Source organism: Sinocyclocheilus grahami, unplaced genomic scaffold, assembly GCF_001515645.1.
Source record: "Sinocyclocheilus grahami isolate Dianchi unplaced genomic scaffold, SAMN03320097.WGS_v1.1 scaffold178.1, whole genome shotgun sequence".
In the NCBI taxonomy this organism is placed as follows: domain Eukaryota; kingdom Metazoa; phylum Chordata; class Actinopteri; order Cypriniformes; family Cyprinidae; genus Sinocyclocheilus; species Sinocyclocheilus grahami.
Window position 1 is genome coordinate 2,469,066 of NW_015505357.1, and position 23,534 is coordinate 2,492,599.

General features: G+C 37.8%; 1 protein-coding gene across 1 annotated transcript in view; it reads left to right on the forward strand.

Moving 5' to 3' along the window:
* The window catches only part of plxna2 (plexin A2), a 223,271-nt gene that overhangs the window by 102,638 nt on the left and 97,099 nt on the right, over positions 1-23,534 (forward strand). The window contains exon 6 of the mRNA XM_016283942.1: positions 19,103-19,203. Coding sequence (XP_016139428.1) covers positions 19,103-19,203 — 101 coding nt within the window. The remainder of the gene's footprint in view (positions 1-19,102; positions 19,204-23,534) is intronic.

Consider the following 23,534-nt stretch of genomic DNA (forward strand, 5'->3'; position numbering starts at 1 on the left):
GTTTTCTTATTCATAGCTCAGTGATTAATTTCGACTAAAATCAACTTAGGAGAAATAAAAAAAATTAGTCAAATGTAACATGAGATCAGATACAAATGTATCAAAACTGATAGGTCAATTATGATTGTCTGCAATGTTTTATTTAAATGTCAACTTTGTCAACAATTGAGTCACTATAGCTTTCAAAAAGCGACTTCTGAGAAATAAATCTTCCTAGATTTTAAAGCAAGACGAGAAAGAGATCTCTCATGCATTTCATACTACTTTCTCAGTTTTAAGTCCTTACATCTCAGAATTATCACATTTCTGTCTTTTTTTCTCTCTTAAAGGAGTCCTATTATGCTCTTTTACAAAGTCTTGATTTTGTTTTGGGGGTGTACTAGAACAGGCTCTCATACTAGGTTGTTCGAAAAACACATTATTTTTCACATATTTTACATTATTACAACACCTCTCTCCCCAGTCTGGCATGAACGGCTCAAATAGTTCCTGTATCAAATGAAGGCCCGCCTTCTGAAATACGAAATGTGCTGTGATTGGTTAGCTGGGCCAGTGTGTGTTGTGATTGGCACCACTCGGCGCCTGGTCGGGAAATATCATGCCCCTTACCATAGCCGCCTGCGAGCTTCAGTGTAAATTTTGTGTCAAAATCAAATAAATTCGAGCGCGATTTAAACCTGGATGATTGTATCCACTCTAAGTTCGTCTGCCTTGGGAAAGCTAGCATGTCTCCGTCAGTGATAACACTCGTTGCCTTCTCTAGTGCAGCTCAACCAGTTCTCGTCCCATTCGTCGATATTTGTGATATCCCAAATCCCGGAAAATATGCGTTGTAGTCCAAACGAGTCGTTCGTTGTAGTTTTTGAAAAGTGATTTCTGTTAAATATAATATCTCCTTTTGAAGTGGACTTTGAGCTTTGTAACTTTGTAGATCTTTTTTATGCTCAAACAGCAACATTACAGACTAACTTAAGTTGAAAAAGTGAAAAAGCATAATAGGACCCCTTTAAGGAGTTTTAGAAGTACTTGAAACATAGATGATAGGTAAATGAAACCTTTCTAAGGATCACAATCAAGTTTTTAAGAGCACTGAAAGAGAAACGTCTAAGCAAAACATCTATCTAGAGATCTCAAAATTATCGAATTTCTCCTTTGCATTAGATTTTTTGAGTTTTAGAAGCATCTGTTAATATTCAAATACTAAACATAACGATCACATTCAAGTTTCCAGAGCTTGAAAGAGCAATTAAAGCAAGACAAGAAAGAGACCTTCCATGTGTCTTAAAATTCTCAATTTTAAATGCTTATATCCTAGAAGGACATCATGTACTGTATTACTTGTGTCTGTTTGTATTTCTCTGAAGGAACTTTAGGAGAGATGACTGAAACCAGCTTGTTATTTTCCCCCAGAATCGCTGAAACTTACACGGTTGTGTACAGGAACTTTTCTGCGACTTTCAAACGACTGTGTTGTTGTCTCAGGGATCAGACGTGAAGATGGCAAGATAATACCATCTGCAATTAAAATGTTCTAGCATATCAACAGTCATTCTAGCTGTCAGCGCATGACTGCATAATGTCGTAGCTTTTGTGCGCGCCCCACCACACCAAGGGGTCTCCCTGGCATCCATCACATCACTGATAGTGCCGCTTCAGTCTCCTAATTGCAGGCTTTAATTGCAATAATTATTTACAAGCCTAATTAAACAAAAAGGAGTCTCATTGAGAAGTGACTTCCAGTTCAAGTAATCAGGCTCAGTTCTGTCAAGAAATGCTGCTAGCATGTTATCATTAGCGCTAGCTGTCTAATTGACGAAGGCAGTGCTGTGTGTCTCTCTCTGTCTAAGAGACAGAACATGCAAAAATGACTTCGTTCCCTGTCGGCGTGGCGGAACACAACAACTGTATCTTTCTCTAAATATCTCAAGGCGTCTTTTTTCCGAGGGATTTGAGGGAACCTGAAGGCAAAGAACATTAGTTAATGCTTTTAGGGGTAGTTTTGTTGTTTAGATGCACTTTTGTATGGTTTTATGAGTTTATTATACTAATGTTTATTTGAATGCACATGACCAGCATAAACCAGCAAAAGGACCAGCATAAACCAGCAAAGGACCATCTTAAACCAGCAAAGGACCAGCTTAAACCAGCAAAGGACCAGTTTAAACCAGCAAAGGACCAGCATAAACCAGCAAAGGACCAGCTTAAACCAGCATCCCAGCTTCAAAACATACCTAACCAGCATATGCTGTTTTTTTCAACAGGGTAGCTTCTTGGCTAACCGATATGTGTAGCTATTTATTACGACATTTCCATCTGTCTTTAAAAACAGGTTGTTATATTTCCCTCCTTATTTGACTTCATTATTGACTTATTTGATTTTTTAACTTCAAGGCAGGACTTCAGTTTCTAGAGCCACCATATTGAGTGTTGGGAGAGCGGGATGACTTTGTTTACATTTTACACTATGCTAATTTTTTATTTGTCTACAACTTTTGCTTTATTTTAGGAAAATAATTTATGGCTGATTTCTTTGTACATCCCACTTTGTTTCGCTAATGCTATTGTAGTACATCTATATTTATAGAGTATAATAAATTTGCTGTCGGCTACAGAGATAATATGATTGTTAGCTTCTTGACTAACTGATAATAATAGCTATTTACTACAGCATCCATCTCTTATTAGAAACAGGTTTATATATTTTCGTTTTATGTTTTTGTTTAAGTTTTTTTCATTTTTAGTTTACAGGTCGATAAATTTTCGTTTTATGTTTCACATTACTGTATGTATATATGCTAATTGTTGATTTGTGCACAACTATTGCCTCGTTTTAGAAGATCTAGGGCCAGTTTTTCTAATCAGAGCAAATTAGCGCGAGAGCACAATTCCAAAACAGTCCCAATAGACGTGGAAATTTTGGCTGGTGTTTTACTGACAACGTGCAAATTAAAGAACACAGACGCTACATCTCATTTACATAACCAACGCAATATACCAAGCGCAGCACAAATTAGTGTAGTCGCAAATAAAGAATTAAGAAGCCACAGTACGCTGAAAAGAACTGGAGGCCAAAAAATGAAGGGATGCAAGAAGTTTTGATATACCTGGTATTGCATGACTCCTAGTTGAGGGTTCCAAGTCATCTTTTATTTCCTGAAGCAAATTAAAAATAACATGGCTTGGCAAATGATATGTTCGGATAATGTGTTCTTCTGGCATTCCAAATAAATTAATACGTGTGGAAAAAATCCTCTCCCTTCTACCACGTGCTCTCTGTTCTCCACGCTGCCTCTTCCCATCAACAACAAATGCAGCCATTTCAAGTGCAAAATAGTTTAAGATTCGCTTTTTGGGGTGTTAAATGATGGTGCAAATACCAGTAATTTGACGAGCGCAAACGTTAGTAAATCTCATTGCGTGATTCATTTGAATACTCTCCTCCCATAAATTTTGCGTCTGAAAAGGAAACTCCTACAAATGCTTATTCAATAAGGTCAGGCGCAAAAATAACTGTGTCCACACCTTTTTAGTGGTAATTCGTAAATTAGTAAAGCCTGACAGTACTATTTTAAATTCAAAAGACGGTTTGCGCTGGAGCAAGCTGTTAGTAAAACTGGCCCAATATAAAGATTAAGAATACAAAGATATAACCGATTTTTTTTGTACGTCCCTTTTTTTTGCTAATGCATTTCTAGTACATCTATAAATATATATTTATAGAGTATAATAAATTTGTTGTTGGCTACCAAGATAATATGATTGTTAGCATCTTGGCTAATTCATAATGGACTCGTCCTGTTACAGAAGCTGTTGACTTCACCATTTCCATCTCTCTTATAAAACAGGTTCTTTGTATTTCCATCCTCATTTGGCTTGCTCTGGTGCCTGGCAGCGATTCCGAGATACATCTCATTAATCGAGTACAAGCTTTGGCTTAGCAGATACCGGAATAACAAAACCCCTGTCCTTCTTTTATCGATTACATCTGCCCGAATTTGAGTGGAGTCTCAGGCTGTGCCAGCCCATAAAGGAGATGAGTGTACCTCTCCCACTGTGTCTGCGTGCTTCCAGACAGATCCTGTCAATGTATCCCTGCTGAATGTCGCAGTGGGTCCAGCGCTCCTCCTCTTGTTTTGTGGCGAGATGCTGTAAATGAAGCCCCCCTGTAGATCAAGCGCTCCCTCCCTCCGAGCACCTCTGCAGGTTTAGCTGCCAGTCCCGGCCGAGTCCGGGGTGAAGCCCACCCCCGCCTGCCATCCCACCAAGGCGGTCCCTGCCAGAGCTGCATATGCTCTTTGTCTGGGTTGCTAATGGCTCAGATGCAACCGTAAACTCCCTGCACGGCGTGAGGTGATTGTTTTCCTGGGTTACACAGCGGTAGTGGCAGGTTCTGCCTTTTCGGGGTACCGCATGTGTCGGAAGAGCGGCTCTGCTCTCTGTCCAACCGCGGCGTTGCCGGCCAACAGTGAAAAGAATCAATCTAGCGGCCCTGCATCTGTCCTCCTGTGAAGATCATTTTGAGAGAGCTGTCAGCACTAGCCGAACTGATGGATGCATCTTGCTCGCTTCATGTTTATGTCATTTAGTCTTGAGGGAGACATACGCTCGGTTTCTTATGAGCTAATGCCACCACACACCTTCCGTTAGCGACCTTTGATATGTTAATAATACTCCTATGCTCTCGGACTCACTTAATAAGGCCGGGTTTCGCATCGTCAGGTTTCCCATCTCCGCTCCATGACCTGCTTTCCAGAGTTAGATGTGTAGGTTATTGACAGAAGCGCTGTCTTCAATTATATCTGTTTAGTGTGTGTGATGCGCCGTGCATTAGCATCACGCTTATAATACTAATGCAGCAAGCGTATGTTGCCTCCACCGAGCGAGTGATGGATGTCAGTCTCGAGTGGTGCGCTGGCACAATGCTGACAGAACTCAACAGGGAGCAGGAGGCACACTGGTGGGCGCTACACGCCAGAGACAGTGATGGATGTTGGGAAGGAAATATCATAAAGGATTGAATGAAGATTGCCCCCGGACCTGGAAGGATTTTTGAGGCTTATGAAGTATTATTTTTCATTGCAGGTGTGCACCAGGCACAAGACTGGTTTAGAGGGGTTGGTAATTTATGATTTTAGATCCTGGGATGGTGTTTAAGACCCTGGGACCTCCATATTTCTCCATATTTTTGGCAATAATAATAAATAAATAAATAAAAATAATAATAATATTAATTAATTTATGTATAATGTATTATTATTAATAATAAAGAAAATCAACAACAACAATAATAATAATAATAATTGTTGTTATTGTTCTTCTTATTATTAATGTATTACGTATTTAATCAATATAATTTATTATTAATAATAATAATAATAATGTTTTTTAATAAGTAAAATTAATGAATACATGATTATTTATTTATTTATTTATTTAGAATATGTATTTTTGCTAGTAACTTTTTTAATTTTTAACTTTTTATCTTACCTCATTTACAAAAAATCTTTTCTAAGCACAAGTCTAGCACAATTTATGATTATAATTATGATTAAAACAGGAAACAGAAATTTCCAGTGTGGTAAGAAAAATAAGACACAATTTTACTTCTGAAATAATTACATTTTTTAAATAGATAACATTATTGTAAAAAAAATAATAATAATAAGGTTTAAGTAAATTATATGGTGCTTTTTAAATACCAGTTTTTGTAGTTTTACATTTGATTCTCCCAAATCTTGAATATTTAGTGACATTTTTTGAAGGGCACCAAAATAATTGAATGAGATTCGTCTCAGAAGTTTGTTTTGAAGGACCAGGCATAGAGAATGACAGGCAGTAAGTACCGAATACAAGCAAACTGTATGCTAAAACCATAAGATAAAGAAATACGTTTCGTATTAGCTATAAGCCCCACGCTCAAATAAGCTTAAGGTGATTGGTGCAGATCCATCCAGTCAAATAAAAATGAGCCACATTTGCCTCTCGCTGTGCTGACTGGATGTACAAAATGAGCCCCAAAGACAGCCGAGGCTCATTACCGGAATATTTCCATGACTTCCTCTTCGACAGCGTCGCAGAAGGGTACTGTCAGAGCGGCTGGATTAAATGAGGCAAATGGAACAGCGTGTGTTTGCTTTCACGTTTTTCTACAAAGCGAGGGCCCATTATTTCTTGCGGTGGTGTTTTAGGGTTCCTTCACTAGAGCTCATCTACCTCCTCCTTAGCTGTCCTGGAGGAGGGAAAGAAATTGGGACATGTCTCTATCATATCACCATCTCATGATCTGTTGAGTGAATCGGAGGATGGGGCATCAGTTGCGTCCATGCGGTTCTGCTAAATTGGTTTATTCGCAGGTCCGCAGTGAGCTCACGGCTGAGTGGAAGAGGATTGTTTATGATACGACTGGAACCAGACTGGGCCACCTGAGCCATCACGGTGTTTCCCCCCTTCTCCCCAAACCTTGGCCAGCCAATCACGCTGAGCGTACGCCTGCAGAGCAGCCAAGAGAGCAGTGGGGTGCAGCCAAAACCGCCATCTGTATATACACACGCATGCAACACACAAACACACATGCTAGAGATTTCCACAAATGCGGAGAGGGGCGATTGGCAAACAAAGAGCCAGGAGGAAGGGGCATAAACCACGACATGCACACAACAAACACACGGTTTGTGCTGAAATCAGGAGTGGAATTTTGATGTCTTTTGTCTTCCGCAAACAAAAGAAGCCCTCATGCAGTCGCACTCTCACTTTGACATTCTCACTCTCTAATTTCACATAATCAAACCTGGATTATTATACAGCCCCGGGTCAGAGCGACCTATTGTCTGGCTGCTTTCTTGATATCAATAAAGCCCCTATCATCTCCCCTGCTGATATACACCACTGCTTGCACACATGTGTGTGTGTGTGTGTGTGTGTGTGAGGGAGACGCAGCCCTCAGCCTGTTGCTCTGAGCTTTGACAGCTGAATTATTCACTCCTCAGACAGTAGCTCAGCCTCTGCCTGCTGTCAGTTCGAACTGAATTATCAGTTTAGAGGCCACCGTACTGCTGCTCTGGGATCTGGCTTTAATACTAGCCGCTATTGTGTTGTATTAAAGCCTCTCCATCTTTGTCCAGCACAATCAATGGTAATCTCATCAGCAAAAATTGCAGGTGAAAATGTTAGATAACATTTTCATTCTGATTTTTGATTGTTTTTTTAGATACAAATTAAAAACAATTATGATTCTGAATCAATTTCTCTCTATTTGAATCTCTGTGATATTTAATTCTTTTTTGTAAAGTAATTCAAATTTAATAGTGAGGATTTTACCATATGTGGTCAAATATATCATTTTAATTACTATCAAAAATAACATACAAACTAAAACAAACGAATAAGAAAATAATTAAATAAAAATAAATAAATACTAGAAAAAAGCTATTTTTTAAAATGCATTAATATTATGTTTAAAATATAGTTTTGTGTCCTATTGGATATAAATAGATTTTATATTTAAATGTTATGTATGATTTAATAATTGTGTGTGTGTGGTATTTAAAGTATTACTTTATATAATACAACATTATATAAAGTCTAGATAGATAGATAGATCTAGATTTGCATTATTGACACTATTTTCCTAATTAATGCTGTTCAGTTGCTTTGTCACAATCTGTATTGTTAAAAGCGCTATATAAATAAAGGTGACTTGACTTGACTTGACATAGATAGATCTACACAAAAAATGGATAATACATAATTATATACATAATATAGATTTAAAAATACTAGAAAAAGGCAAAAAAAATTTAAAGTGTATCTGGTATTATTGAAAGTGTGCTAATGATATGTTTAAAGTATTGTGTCTGAATATACTACAAATAATTACTTTATAAAAATGTTATATTAAAATATTCTAACAAATACTAGGGAAAAAATATATATATTTTTAAGAAGCTGGGTTTTTTTCAGTGTGCACTAACAATATTCTGTTTGATTCCTAAAGTATTGTTCTGTGTGTGTGAATATGGTGTTAGATGGGGCAGGAGGCATATGGCTGCTAATCACTTTTGTAGGTCCCGTCAGTTAGCTTATCTGACAGTTGGGTTTTGACCGGAACCATGAGCTAAAGCCCCCCACCTTAGAGACTGATAGAAGAAGTTCAAGACCTGTGCCCGCCTGGCACATTGTAGAGGAGGTGTCAGGGGCTAATTGACAGGCTGACGGACAGACAGGTTACAGGGCTTTACTGGCATCTCCCCGAGGGGGCTCCGAGCACGGCCGGCAGCTGCGCCCGGGTGCCGCACTCCACGAAGAGGCAAACGTGGGCCGCCTGTGCATCTTCCTCTCATTAGTGTCACAGTATGCGGTTACCACTGTTGTCAGGTGAGGCAGTGTGGATCACTATTTTGTCAGCTCTGACAGAGATTTTGTATATATGCCCATGCGAGCCATGAAATATGGTTGAATAATGTGGCAAAAACACACACACATATATGGCCCCTCTTCTCATCGTCCTCTGTGAGAGGATTTCAGTCATACATTATTGATGTACTCACTCTCTATCGACTGGCTGCAGTTTCCAGCTCCGTATCTCAGGTCCAGTCTACCTCTCTATTATTCCAATCTTTCTTTGTCTCTCTCGCTGTCTGTCTCGCTAACCCTTTTACAGCCCACGTGCGTTTCCTGTAAACTCTGCCCCGTTTCCTGAAAGTGTGTGGAGTTTTTTGTGTGAAATCTGACTTTCTACAACTGTTGTTAAAATGCATTAAAAGGGATAATTCAACCAAAAAAATAATGTCATCATTTACTCAACCTCAAGTTGTTCCAAATAAGTATAAGTATAAACACCATAAGTAAATGGTGACAGAATGTTCATTTTTCAGTGAACCATCTGTTTAATAAAGGTGTTTTTGTCTCTATAAATTGTTTAAATTGTAAGTTGTGACTGTAGTAAGCCAAATGCTAGCCAGCTAAACCTTAAAGGGGTCATATGACGATGCTAAAAATAACATTATTTGGTGTATTTGGTGTAAAGCAATGTGTTATGAGGTTTAAGGTAAAAAAAAAAGCACATTATTTTCCACATACCGTACATTATTGTTCCTCCTCTCTGCCCCGCCTTTCTGAAACGCGTACATTTTTACAAAGCTCATTGTTCTGAAAAGCGCGGTGTGCTCTTGATTGGCCAGCTATCCAGTGCGTTGTGATTGGCTGAATACCTCAAGCGTGTGATGGAAATGTTACACCCCTTACCATATTTGGAGACACACAGCATCTCCATGACATGGCAGTGGCGGCAACAATACTACAGCGAGAATAAAAGTTACACCGCATTTCTTTGCGTAAACATTTGGGCGGTGTTATGCAAATCTTTCAACACAGTCAAGTAGATATACAGTATGGGGGCGTGTTTAAATTAGGTATTTTAGGAAGGCGTGGACGAGTCTTAACTTTTATAAAGAATATATTTTTTGGGTTTGATACTTTAGTCTTTGCAACTTATCTTATATATGTGCAAACAGCTTGTAACACTCCAAAGACAAAGGAGAACTTGAAATCACATTGTATGACCCCTTTAAACACAGACATTCAATTAAAAAATGTGTTACCTGAGTTGTAAAGCTGACTGAATCATTTTTTTGAGGTAGGACTACTTTTCTAGGTGTGTATACTCACTGTACGTTTCCAACTTAGCATGAGTTCTGTGACGCAGCTGCACTGTGAGACCCACTGTGTGTTGGCTTTCCGATGTGCGATTAGAAACGTAGTCCCTCACGGAAGTCGTGCCTGTATGTTGACTGAGATTTACTATAGTAGAAGCTTTCAGAAGCCTTTTATAGCAGTCTTGCATAGCCCCTCTGGTGCCAAAGCATCGAGATGCTTCAGTCGAACTAAATCTACACGTTCAGGCCAAATCCGTTACACAAATAGCTCTGATGGGAAAGAAACGGTTCGCTGAGGAGGCTCAGAGCTCTGTTCAAACACGAAGGTTAAGAGCCCTCACATTTCATCTAAAACACAATCAGACAGGATGCCTCACTCAGAAATGACCATCGATTTTCGGCTAACAACTATCTAATGCATTTTGAAATCTTTTGTGTTCCGGAAACAGTCTAAGGCTAAGCTAATGCTTCCTTTGATCAGGCGGTTAGTTGTTTTATTGCAATGTAATATTGTTAGCTAGCTAGCTAGGAGGTTGTCTCATTTTGATTTATGTGGATTTTTCTGTCAGACAGTAAAAACTCCATATGACATTTAAGTTCGGAGTGGAGAGGGATTTCAAAGGTCACCTCATGAGCACACATGCTGCGCCTTTGCCTTTAATATAGTTCCTAATCAGTTGTGCTATTCTGCTGTGTCTAGATTTTATTCTTAAAACATGTTTCTTGTATTTTCTGATGAAAAAGTTAGTGCCTTTCTGTGCAGATCTCCAGCATGATGCTAGGGTGCTTGTTAGTGCATTGCTGTGATAATCTGAATGTTTCTTAGCGTGTTTTTTAGGTGATTGCTAGGTGGTAGAGGACTATAGAGTGCAACACGTGGGTTCCGGAATTAAAAATCTGATTAATTTTTTGCATTTTCTGGGAACTGATTTTGACAAATCACTTTTAAAATAAAATTTTAATTTTAATTTAAATACAGACCTACTATGAGCTATGAGGTTGTTAATTGATGGTATATGATGGTTATATGTTTCTGATGGCTTTTTTGAAGCAGAATTCTTGGTAAAATACTACATACCTCTTGATTCCACAAATAAATCTCCACCAATCACAGTCAGTTTCCTTATGCTCTCAAACAAAAGTGTTAGTATTCGTAATATTCCTTTCTTGCAACAAAAAAAAAAAGTCAAATGTATTGTTTCTCTAAATCAGTGTATATTTAGCTGTTGTTTTTAAATTTGATTGTCATTCGCAGTGCCTGTCATTCTCAGCGTCCTTTTCTTGTTAAAGCTGTCACAGTCTTGTACCTTTTGACTTTTTTTTTGTCCGATTTTCAAATACTTTTTTCTTCAAATCAAAGTTTGCATGTTCTGATTCACCTCATAGCTAATTGGTTTGGTTCACTGCTTATAACTCTTATACAAAGACTTTTTTTAATTCCCATGAGACATGTGAACACTGAATGGGCACTAATATACTGGTACCTTAATATGGCCTTAATATGACTTAGATCCCTCTATTAATGTAAATTAGCTGGTAGCTCAGTTGATGGTGCATAGTGCTAGCAATGTCAATATTATGGGTTTGATTCTCAAATATGTGGGCTTTTTTGTCAGTTATAGCTTAAAATCATAATTCCAGTCACCAAGAAAGTAATAGCACATGTCTCTTTAATAAACCATACAATTTAAGGTACAGTATCATTCATGTTCATAGCACAGTGCAGGACAAGTTACACATTGAAGTTTAATATTTTAGTATTAGGGATTTGTTCAAATCGCTAACACTAAAAATAAGCAGTTAAAATAGTGATGCTTGCTTCAGCCATTGTCTTCATGTACTTTGAGAAGCGCATCAACTCTCTCGCTCACTCTATCATGCCATCATTCTCCTACAGTACGTTGGAGTCTTGCTGAGAGGCCTCACGCAATCAAGAATGCTTTGATTGAGTTTTCAACCCACACACACACATACTCATGCATTCGTGAGCGTTAGCGAGATGCGAGTGAATAGGGCTGGGAGAGTTGTGCAAACAGAGCGATTGTGTATGTGTGTGTAGTAACTTACACTTCACATGTGTGAATGTTTTATTGCGCTCCAGTTTGAGTGGGTTTGCTGAATACGTAATGTGGATTTCTGAGAGCGACCACCGTAGAGACGATCTGTGCTTCGGAATCAAAGGGTCAAGGTTTGGCTGGTTAGCACGACTCCATTAGCCTCTGTATACACAATCTGGCTGTGAGAAGCATCTTTCTTCATTGATTGGAGTGTGTATATCTGTGCAGATGTGTGTGTGTAAATGACTGTGTTGTCCTGTATCTCTGCTGGGATTCGAGGGGTCAGATTAGCCTCATGTCTGAGAGTTTGTGGGCCGCTTGACTCCACAGAGACACTGCACTGAATGGATAAGAGTCAGTCAATTGTTGCCCTCAGCTTAGCCAAGCATGAACTTATCACTAGAGAATTTGTCCTTAGGACGGAGGTGTGTGTGTGTGTGTGAGAGAGAGACTTGACTTGTGTAAATTGACTGTCTAAATCTAAAAAGACCCCATGAAGAAATCTAAATTAGAGTTTATAGCTTTAAAACTTGCTATATGCTACTGTACTCCTAAACACTGATAAAATTAATAAAATTCACTTTTATCATACGTCGGTACGTTTTTTTAAAGAATGTTTCTAACCGAAGTCTCTTATGTTCAAAAAGGCTTAATTTATTTGATTAAAAATACGGTAATATTCTGAAATATTTAAGTTTAAAATAAATATTTTATATTTCAATATTTTTTTTAATGCAATTTATTCTTGTGATGGCAATCACTGATACAGTCTTCAGTGTCACATGATCCTTTAGAAATCCTTCAGATGTGATCTGTCCCGACCAAACTTGTAGTTTCAAAAGGAAATATGTCAAAATATTTTAAAAAATAAATTAAAAAACACTCATCGAGTCAATTCATGGTCTTTAAATATTTATGAAAGTGTTTTTGTTAATTTCCTGTACATATTTAACAGATACGTATGATGTGTAATTGTAGGTGGATAATGAATCACACATAGGCGCATACATATACACACAAGCATGCTGTTTTCCTGATTTTCGGTGAGTGCCGATGGATTTATGTGTCAGTGAGATTATTGCACTCTGTGTGTGTGTGTGTGTGTGTGTGTGTGTGTGTGTCTCTGTGTCTGAAGGGACGTGATCGATGGGTCTCATTGCTGTGGGTGCAGCGTTCAGTATCTCACATTAAAAATTAATGTGTGTGTGTGTGTGTGTGTGCCTGTGTGTGTAGGTGGCAGCGTGTCCCAGCGGTACCAGCTGTTTACGGCTCACTCCAGGAGAGGGGTGGTGAGTCAATGCCGGGACTGGTTGCTATGGCAACCACGATGTGGATTTGGTGAACGTTTTGAGTGTGCGTGAACATCTGGATACAGAATTTGTACATGAGAGGCTTCTGGATTTCTTGAGTTTCAGCTCAGACGATAAGCCAACTCTTAATTGGGCAATCTGTTGTGTACTGCATTACAAAAAAAAAACAAAAAAACTTTTTTTAGGGAGTCAGTGTGCGCAGATTTTTTTCAGTCTGTGTTTATTTTGATTAAAACTTATTTACAGTTCCAAGGCAGCAGGAATGAGGAATTTGTAGGAGGAATAAGCTCCTGGACTTCTCAGTTTTCAGTACTGACAGATATCCCACAGAGTCATTATCTGTATACACCAGTGTTCAGAAGAATGGGGTGTTTTTTTTTTGTCTGCATTTATTTCGAAAGTACAGTAAAATCAGTAATTTTGTGAAAAATTACAATTACAATTTTTTAATATATGTTAAAATGTAATTTATTTCTGATAGTTAAGCTGAATTTTCAACCACTCGAGTCTTCAGTATCACATGATCCTTCAGAAATCAGTCTAAAATGCTGATTTGTGTTCAGTTATTATTTGTTACTTCAGTTATTAACATGGTTCTTATGATTGCCAATGCTGATGACAGTTTTTGCCGCTTAATATGTTTGCTTAATTTTAACGCTTAAAATTGTAAATATTTTTGCATTCATTTTTGATCACATTTTACTTTTAATAAAAAATTCTCTGACCCCAAACATTTGAACGGTGTAGATGGTCGTATTTTTGACAAAACATACGAAATACATACGAAATGTTTTGTTCAGTGTGATTGTTACTATTGCAATGAGAAAGCAGCCGAGATTTTGGAGTCAAACTTATAACTTGTAAAGTTTGCCTAATTTGAAGGTTTATGGGACAGTTATTCTACTTATCATCCAGTAAATAAGATTTCCTAGATACATTCATTATATTTTCTGATGTTCCTCAACAACAATAAACACTCTCTCTAGTCTGAGTTGCAAGACATTTTTGATGAAATAACTCCTGTTCTTTAGTCCAAAATCCATTATATTGTAAACTGTAACATCATGCCAAAAATTGGTCAATTTGCATATTGTTCAGACAGTTTTTTTTCCTGTCTAAGTAAGAAGTTCTTGGCCAGAACAAACTGTAATGTTGATCAGAGTGTATGCTGATAGTCAAGTCTGGCTACACAAGAACAGGATTTCCCTTACCCTCGGTTTGCCCTCATATTTTCATTCTCCTTCTAACCCCTTGGATATATCGCTCTACATCCTTCTCTCCACATGTTTCTGCTCTTAATCATTTACCTCAGACCTGCAGCTTTCTTTCATTCTGTATCACTCTTGCTCTCATTCTCGCTCTTGTTTACTCTCTAATGGTTCTCCATTCATCAGACAGGTGCATGTGACAGCGAGGGTGTTCGGAGGACTATGGAAAAGAGAGCTAATTGTGAGCATTTATTCTCATGGTCCAGCTCCCAGCTCCCCTAGCATACTGTACTCTCCATGCTGATCCCAAGCACAGGTCTAAAATCATCCGTTCGGTTGTAATTATAACGTCTTGGGTCTGGATTACAGCAGCAGAGGTTCTTTGGAGGTTACAAGCTTGATTTGAGGAGTGTTGTTTGTGAATAAGACATGAATTCGGTGCCAACTCCGTCTTCTTTTCTTCTAAATGTCCTGTCTCCAGGCGATTCTTGGCCTGCATCAGAGTGAGTGGAAAATATCGAATTCAAGCCAGATAGAGATTAGCAGATAGCATCCTGGAAGCGTTTTAAGCTGTGGAAGAATTACCGAGCTCAAGAGGAAATTAGGAGTTGGCGAGCACCCTGTCCTACCATGAGTTTGGGCTGAACCCAGAATTCCTCGCTAATCTAACTACAGTTGTCTTTTAAGCCAATTGGCTGTTATTAATACTTTAAGTTCACAAGTGCAAGTGGAGATTATTGGCGTTTGTGGTGCATTCAAATGTTTTTTGGAGGAATGTTTTTAGGCTGTCAGACCACTCACAGGAAAAATACGTTCAATATTTATTTACTACTAAAAAAAATAAAAATTCAAAAACAGACAGCATGACCAGTGTAGTATATGATTCAATGACTCTTATGAACCGGTTCTTTTTACTGAATCAAACACACAAAACTGACTAATCAGTGTAGTTGCTGACTGTTTTTTCATTTGATATAGTTAAACATATAGTTATTCATTTTATATTTTATTATTTTATATATATATATATATATATACAGTATATATATATATATATATATATATATATATATATAAATAAATTAATTGTTTATTTTATTTTATTTTTAAAGAATTATATAAAAAATATTTGGTGTGTAATGAAACATTTGATTTTTATTTGACTAATGATAAAATTGGTGAAAAATGAATTCAAGAAGAAACACGAGCCATATCTAGGGGCCAGAATATCAAAGAGACTTGGCGGTAGGCTCTTTTTAAATACTTCAAAATGCACCAGCAACCACTCAGAACACCTTAGCATCCGCATAGTAATGCCCTGGCAACTATAAAAACACCCTTGCATTTTGTGCAGGCTTACATTTTCTTCATAAAATATAGCAAATCTAGTTAGTGTTACTCCAGAACCGGCATTTGGTGACCGTTGGCATCAAGACGGCATCATCTGGTATCTGTGAATCTAATGTTGTTGGATTGTTGGTCTGGCTCTAAGTCAGTGTTGTGTAACATTGAGACTTATTGCCATGTTGAACCAGCGTCGTATGGCCGGTGTTGCTTTGTGAGCGGAGCCCCTGGTGGGCTTGTTTGTCATCAGGCTGGGCGGCAGCGCTGATGTGCTGGACTCATTACTTTTGACCACCTGTTTGTCCTGGGGCAACGAGCGAGCGAAAAATAAAGAGAAACGAGCAAGGGGAAGCTGGGTGAAAATGAAAAAGGGAACAGGATGGATCCTTGTGGGACACCTCTCTGTTTTTGCCATGAAGTCACACCGTATGTATAAACACAACTGTGCATGCCTTTGTGATCACAGCCGTGTGTCGGTGGAAACAACGCTGGTAGCGGGAGGTTGAATGCGTATCTTTGTTTTGGAGCCACTGCGGCTGTGTGTCGCAGGGACAGGTGGATGGCCACCCCCGTCAGACCCCACCGCTCACACACTAATGACATTTAACATGGCCATACAGCACACACACACGCACAGTGGGAACCCTGCGTGTTTCTCCACCCCTCTCACTAAACGCACACTGTGTGCCCACTCATCCATCTTAAAACGGTCTCTCACTTCATCCTACCCTTTGACCCCATCACGAATGTCAGAATAAAGAAAACACAATGCCGGTAACCGTCAAAAAGCTTGATGCTGTGCCCAAATACTGAATACTAACTGGCACATTGGTCATATTGGTCAAACTTTCTTACTATTTTTATTTTTATTTTATTTGTATCTGATACAAACATAACCCTAAATACTGTAAGACATCTTTCATAATTAATTTTAATGACAAGGTGTAACATTTTGAGATGCTTTATAATAAAATTAGTCCAACCATATATTTTAAAAATAAATTTACTCACATGTTCTTGAGGTAAAGTCTCATTGTATTTAATTATATATAATACACACACACACACACACACACACACACACATATTATGCATACACATAGTTATTTCTCTGTAACACACCTGACCAAATTTAACCATCCATTCATTTTAGTCAAAATTTTTATTTTTCCCCAAATCCTCAATGACTTCACACTATCCTGTTCTGCTTGTGTGTGTTAATAGGATGCAGGTGCACCCAAAAAATCCCCTCAGCGACAAGGGAGGACATCACAGACTCCAGCGCTGGCAATGAAAGTAAACCCCTGAAAATACATGAATAGATAAAAGAGATATTACAAGTGCAGGCACAAATCACAGCGCTGTGGCCCGGTCATCACAGCGACGCTATCCCAGCATGCCAAGTGGGCAGCAGAAGGCTGTGCGAGTGGAGTGGATAGGGGCTTTGTGGGTCAGCAGGCAAAGCAAGTCTCTAGTCTGTTGCAGTGATCATTTGTGAGTGTGTATCTGGTTAGCTCTCATCTCTGAGGTATTACAGTAGTGTTTGATTGTCTAGGTGTGTGTGTGAGAGAGAGCATATGTTCAGACTGTTTGCCAGAGACACGCTGCTTGTTGAGTTTTGAGGAGTGACATGTTTGCTTCTTATAATGGTCAGTGAATTGAGTCTCATTCTGGAAACAAACTTGACACAATCACCATTATTTGAGTATGTGTCTGAGTGTGTGTGAGGGGTAGGTTTAGGGGTAGGGTTGGTGTAGGGCAATAGAAAATACGGTTTGTACAGTATAAAAACCATTACGCCTATGGAGAGTCCCCATAAACCATAAAAACAAACCTGTGTGTGTGTGTGCGAGTGAGTGTGTGTGTGTGTGTGTGTGTGTGTGTGTGTGTACCTACTTAACTATACTTTGACGTCAAATTTATGACTAGAAGTGTAAAAGTGTAAATCAAACAAATCCTCCATTTTGGGACATCTGGGGAAATCCTCATTTGTGTAAACATTAATTTTTAAATTTTTATGGTTAAAGGTTTTAAATTATGAATAATGTTTGTTGTTGTTTATATTAGTATTATTAAATAATTTAATTATAACAATTATTTAACAAATAACAATATTTAAAACAACAACAATAATAGTAGTAGTAGTAGTTTTTGTTGTAAATATTCTTGTTATTGTTAAATAATTGATGATGATGATAATAATAATGATCAATTACTATATAATTATTATAAATAATAATGATACTATTATTATTATTATATAATGTATTATGATATATTATTATATAATATATACTATTATGATTGTACAAGTGCAGAAATATTACTATTAGTATATGGGTATGAGCTAATCTATATTATTAAAAATCAGCTGTTTTTAAAAACATTATAGATGTCTATAGTATATCCACATTTAGATATTTAGATACCGTAGCTGATGTAAGTAAACGTGTGTTGTAACTATCAATTACAAGCAGTTTATACAGTGTTATACAAATATATATAGATCTTAGGTCAGATACAGATACTGTATACATATTTCCTGTATGTCTGAGCAGGTGTGTGTGTGTGTGTGTGTGTTCATACCTAGTTGGACAGGTGCACTGGGCGACACAAAAGAGCACTGTGTCGATGCTATTCCTCTTAGTGGCAGTAGCACAGCTGCTTGTGTCCTGTTTCCTCTGTTCTGTCTGTTTCTGTTAGCACACACACACACACACAGTACAGGTTTTACCACTGAACACTCTCATGTTTGTCTTTGACTTATGCATTTCAAAGGAAGGACGAGTTCATATTCAATACACAATACACACACACATTTGGAGAGCCATTGACAAAAATCATTGAAAATGAGATTTCAGTCTTTCTCAAAGACAGCAATGAGATGAAATGGAGATATAATGGAAATTATTTCTCAAGGGCATTGTGTCTCCATTTCTACTTATAAGGACAGTTCACCCAAAAAATACAAATTCTGTTGTCATATACTCACGCTCATGTTGTTACATACCTGTATGACTTTCTTTTTTTAGTGGAACGCAAAATAAAGATATTCTGAGGAATGCTGGTAACTAAACCGTTCCAGTTGACTTCCATTGTATTTTTGTCCAGACGATCAAAGTCAGTGGGGACTGAAACAGTCTTATCTTCTTAAGTAAATGATGACTGAATTTTCATTTTGAGGTGTATTATCATGCTTTCAGGAAGAAATTGACCTCAGTTTCTCAAACTGTTCTCTCATTTGCCATGTCATCTCATCATTTTTTCCATAACTATATATCACTATAAAAGTGGAAATCATCATTTTACTTTTGACTAGTATAATTTATCCTAAATACTGGGATTCATCTCATTCCTGTGTCACTTTGTTCACCTTTCTCTCCCCTCCTTCTGGTCCATCATAGTCTCAACGAAGTGGCTTAGGAATCTATGATTTTCAAATGTCACTTTAGTATCATATATCCATCAAATGGATTAATGGAGTTTGTGCTTATTGAATATGCTCAGTCTGTTGTTTCTTTGTTCTGCAGGTCACACGGGTGCCGATCGAGTCCTGTGAGCAGTATGGCACGTGTGGAGAGTGTCTGAGCTCTGGAGATCCACACTGTGGCTGGTGTGTTCTGCATAACATGTAAGTTCCTTCTTAATATTTACACACACAGTTAATAGTAAATAACAAACGATTTGTCATGTATTTGAAGACCACAATCTCCAAAACTTAAATCATGTGGAGAAAAGTCTAGGAATAATCATATGTAAAGGCCCAGTGGTGCTCGGATGGCACAGAGGTCGTTTGCTCTCTGGTGGTGGACTAGTGCAACTGCATCCAGATGGTAATGTCTCACTGAATGCTGAATCCTCAGATGCTTGTATGCTTTTAAATATTGAATCGAACGTTTCCAGAACAACAGGCAGCTGACATTACTGTGTTCGTCATCTCTTAGTGGTTTTGTGCTGTTGTCTTCTCTCTCGCGTCCTGACTCTGTAGGGGTGTGTAAACCCTCCGCTGCCATCATTACAGTAATGGCGGGCGTACCTCCCTTGGAAAAGTGCACTTAAAGTAATTTACATGACTCCCGACAGGACAGGGACAAATAATTGGCGAAGTGAGCGGTATTTGTGCGTCTCTGTTCAGCATGGGGCTGTTTTTTTCGTCGGCATGCCGTTATCGCGGCAGGATTACATTCCTCCATCAGTCCTCTGGGGCTTTCTGCTGTATTAAAGCTCATGTAATAAAGATGCCATTCGAATCTCAAACATACCATGCTGTGCTGTGCAGACAAGCTTATGTATTTATTAATTCACTAGCAAAAAGAACTAAAAGTACCATGCTATTACATTGTTTTGTTAACATGTGACATGGTATTCTTTGAAATTAATTATTTGATAAATATTTTTTATTTTCAAATGTATTCAATATCTATTTATACTTTTTAATGATTTTTATTTTTATTTTATTTTATAATTGTATTGTAGCATAATATTTAAGCTGCATATTTTTAAAGGAAGATATACCATAAATATCATGGTATATCAATATAGTAATCATTCAATATACCATGCTATATATCAGATTCTCTCATTTTCTCTTTCTCTCCATGTGTGCTTGTATTCCTCCCTCCCCATGGCGAGTGCTTTTTCACAGTCAGTGTTCTCTTAATGAAATTAACATCTCTCACTCGTTCTAATTCCAGCTCCACACTCATATTTGCTCATTTCTCACTCCTCACGGCCCCTATGGAGTCAGTCCTTCCACATTTGATAGAGCGACAGACAGAGAGAGAGAGAGAGATTGCTCTCTACAGAGAGACACCTACTACAATGGTTTCATTAGTCTTTTAGCCTCTCCTCACTGCACTGTTTTTCTATTTTGTGCACACACTTAAAGGTTTTTAAATAGTTTTTCTGAGATCATTAAAGCACCAAAGCAGATGGTTTAAGAAGAAATCATTCTTTAAAAACATCTTTAAAGCAACATCAATTTTGCATAAGGCAAATATCTCAGACTTATGTGAATGTGTCAATCTATACAATCTATAATAAGTCATTTTTAAAAAAATAAGCACTGCATTTTTTTTTATTAATACATTTAATGAAGTTATATTTACAAGTTACAAATTTGTAGGAAAATTTTGATTTGAAGTTTTTAGCACTGAAAGATGGTCCAGTCTCATTTCAGTCATTAGATGTTTTCACTACCATTCAAAAGTTTGGTATCGGTAAGATTTTTGAAAGAAGTTTCTTATGTTCACCAAAGCTGCATTTATTTGATCAAAAATACAATAAAAACAGTAATATTGTGAAATATTATTACAAGTTAAAATAACTGTGTTCTGGTTTAATATGTTTTAAAATGTAAATTATTTTAAAGCAGCCATTTCTTCAGTCTCCAGTGTCACATGATCCCTCAGAAATCATTTTAATACGCTGATTTGGTGCTTAAATTTTTCTTATTATTATCAATGTTGAAAACAGTTGTACTGCTTAATATGCTTGTAGAAACCGTGATGCATTTTTATTTTTTAATAAAAAGTTTAAAAGTACAGCAATTAATCAATGAATCAATTAATGTGGCCTTGCTGAATAAATATATCAATTAATTTCTTGAAAAATAAAAAAAGACTGACCCCAAACGTTTGAATGGCAGTGTAATTATTTATTGTACTTGCCTTGTTTGAAGGATTTTTTGTTTACACTAGAAACGTTTTTTTGTAGAGCAACATTATTCTGCTCTTAGTATGCGAGATGTCTCTCTTTATTCTTACCTCAGTTCAGAATAGTGTGATTTGCCAAAGTTCCTCTAATTACCAGCAGCTGCTGCACACCATGTGATTGAAAGGAGAAAAAAATGAGTGAGAATAGACAAAGCAAGAGCATATGAGGCAGCACTAAATCTGCTGGTTTAGACTATAAAGGCAAACAGCATCTGTCTGGCATCTGTCTGGCATTAGACGACATCTCTCATTGGCCAGTTAGGTGGAACCCTGAAACTGGGAGGAGACAGAAAAAGAGGAGAGCATAAAGTTTGCTGTCAGATTTAGGAGGACTAATCTCCTTGGCCCATGGAGAACACTAATCCTGGAGATGATCTGATTGGCTGAACTCCTTTGATGTCAAAGGCTGGTTTAATATCAGTGATCCAGCAGTTGCTCAGCAGAGATCATTCCAACGGATCCATAATTGCTTTTAGGATTTAGCTCATTATAGAGAGAAAGAGTGAGGTGGGGAATCTTAGTTTTGATCAGTGTTTAAGGGCAGTGTGTAAGCGCATTTAACATTATGCAATACATGAGTCTTTGCAAAGTGTGTGTGTGTGTGTGTGTGTGTGTGTGTGTGTGTGTGTGTGTGTGTGTGTGTGTGTGTGTGTGTGTGTGTGTGCGCTCTCGGCTTGGGTCTTGTTTGCATGGCTGTGGCGGCCATTCCAGGAGGAAGACGATCTTCACAGCAGGGTTCAGCGTTTGATCTGTGCTATGAGGTAGCATCCGCTCACTCTCTCTCTCTCTCTGATGTACCCGCATGGACATTCTTGATATGTTGGGTAGCACACTTTTTCTGCCACGTATACTGTATACTGTGCACCGTATGACAATTTTCTTATGCATTGAATGCACAGAGCACAATATGTGAGATTTTGTGTCCCATAATGCAGTGCACTTGACTTGACCTTCCATGTTCAATTCAATTCAAGTTTATTTGTATAGCTCTTTTCACAATGCAAATCGTTGCAAAGCAGCTTTATAGAAAATTCAAGTTTCTACATTATATTTAGTAATAGCTTATCAGTGGTGACTATCTCAAGTTGATGTCCATATGGCAGAAATGTACGGTAAAAATCAAGCAGTTCAATGCAGTCTGAGGTCCTCTGGGGGGTTGGCATCATCTCTTCTCAGGTGTTCGGTCATCTCAGGTCTTTGTAAGGGCTGGATCCAGACTGAAGCTTGTGTAATTCATAGTTAACACGGGATGCCAATCACGGGATGGCAGAAACAGAGAAGGTAATGGAGAAAAATTAGCATAGCTGCTGTTCCAACTAAGCAAAAGATGATGTGTTCAACCCAAGCAAAAGAATGAAAATGTGCATTTGATCAGATGTAACTGAAGTACAAGGTAATGAGATACATTATGTGAATGCTTGGCTAAAGAGATGTGTCTTTAATCTAGATTTAAACAGAGAGAGTGTGTCTGATCCCCGAACATTTATCAGGAAGGCTATTCCAGAGTTTGGGAGCCAAATGTGAAAAAGCACTACCTACTTTACTGGACTTTGCTATTCTAGGTACTACCAAGAGTCCAGAGTACGGAACTTTATAGGTAGCCAGTGCAGAGAATGTAAAATTGGGGTAATATGATCATATTTCCTCAACCTGGTAAGGACTCTAGCCACTGCATTTTGGACTATCTGTAGCTTGTTTATTGAAGATGCAGGGCAACCACCTAGCAGTGCATTACAATAGTCCAGTCTAGAGGTCATGAATGCATGAACTAGCTTTTCTGCATCAGAAACAAGTAACGTGTTCCGTAACTTGGCAATGTTTCTAAGATGGAAGAATGCTGTTTTTGTGGGAAATATGATTTTGAAAAGACAAGTTGCTGTCTAATATAACACCCAAATTTTTGACTGTAGAGGAACAGGAGGAAGTAGAGGAAGTAACTTGTAACAAACAAATTGTAATCTACGAGATTCTGTGTACTGTTTTTGGTCCAGTAAGTAATATCTCGGTCTTATCTGAATTTAATAGGAGATAATTATTGGTCATCCAGCCTTTTACATTTTTAACACACTCTTAGCTTAGATAATTTAGAAGTTTCATCTGGTCTTGTTGAGATATATAGTTGAGTATCATCGGCATAACAGTGGAAACTAATCCCGTATTTCCTAATAATATTACCAAGTGGCAACATGTATATCGAAAATAGCAGAGGACCTAGGACAGATCCTTGTGGCACTCCATATTTTACTGG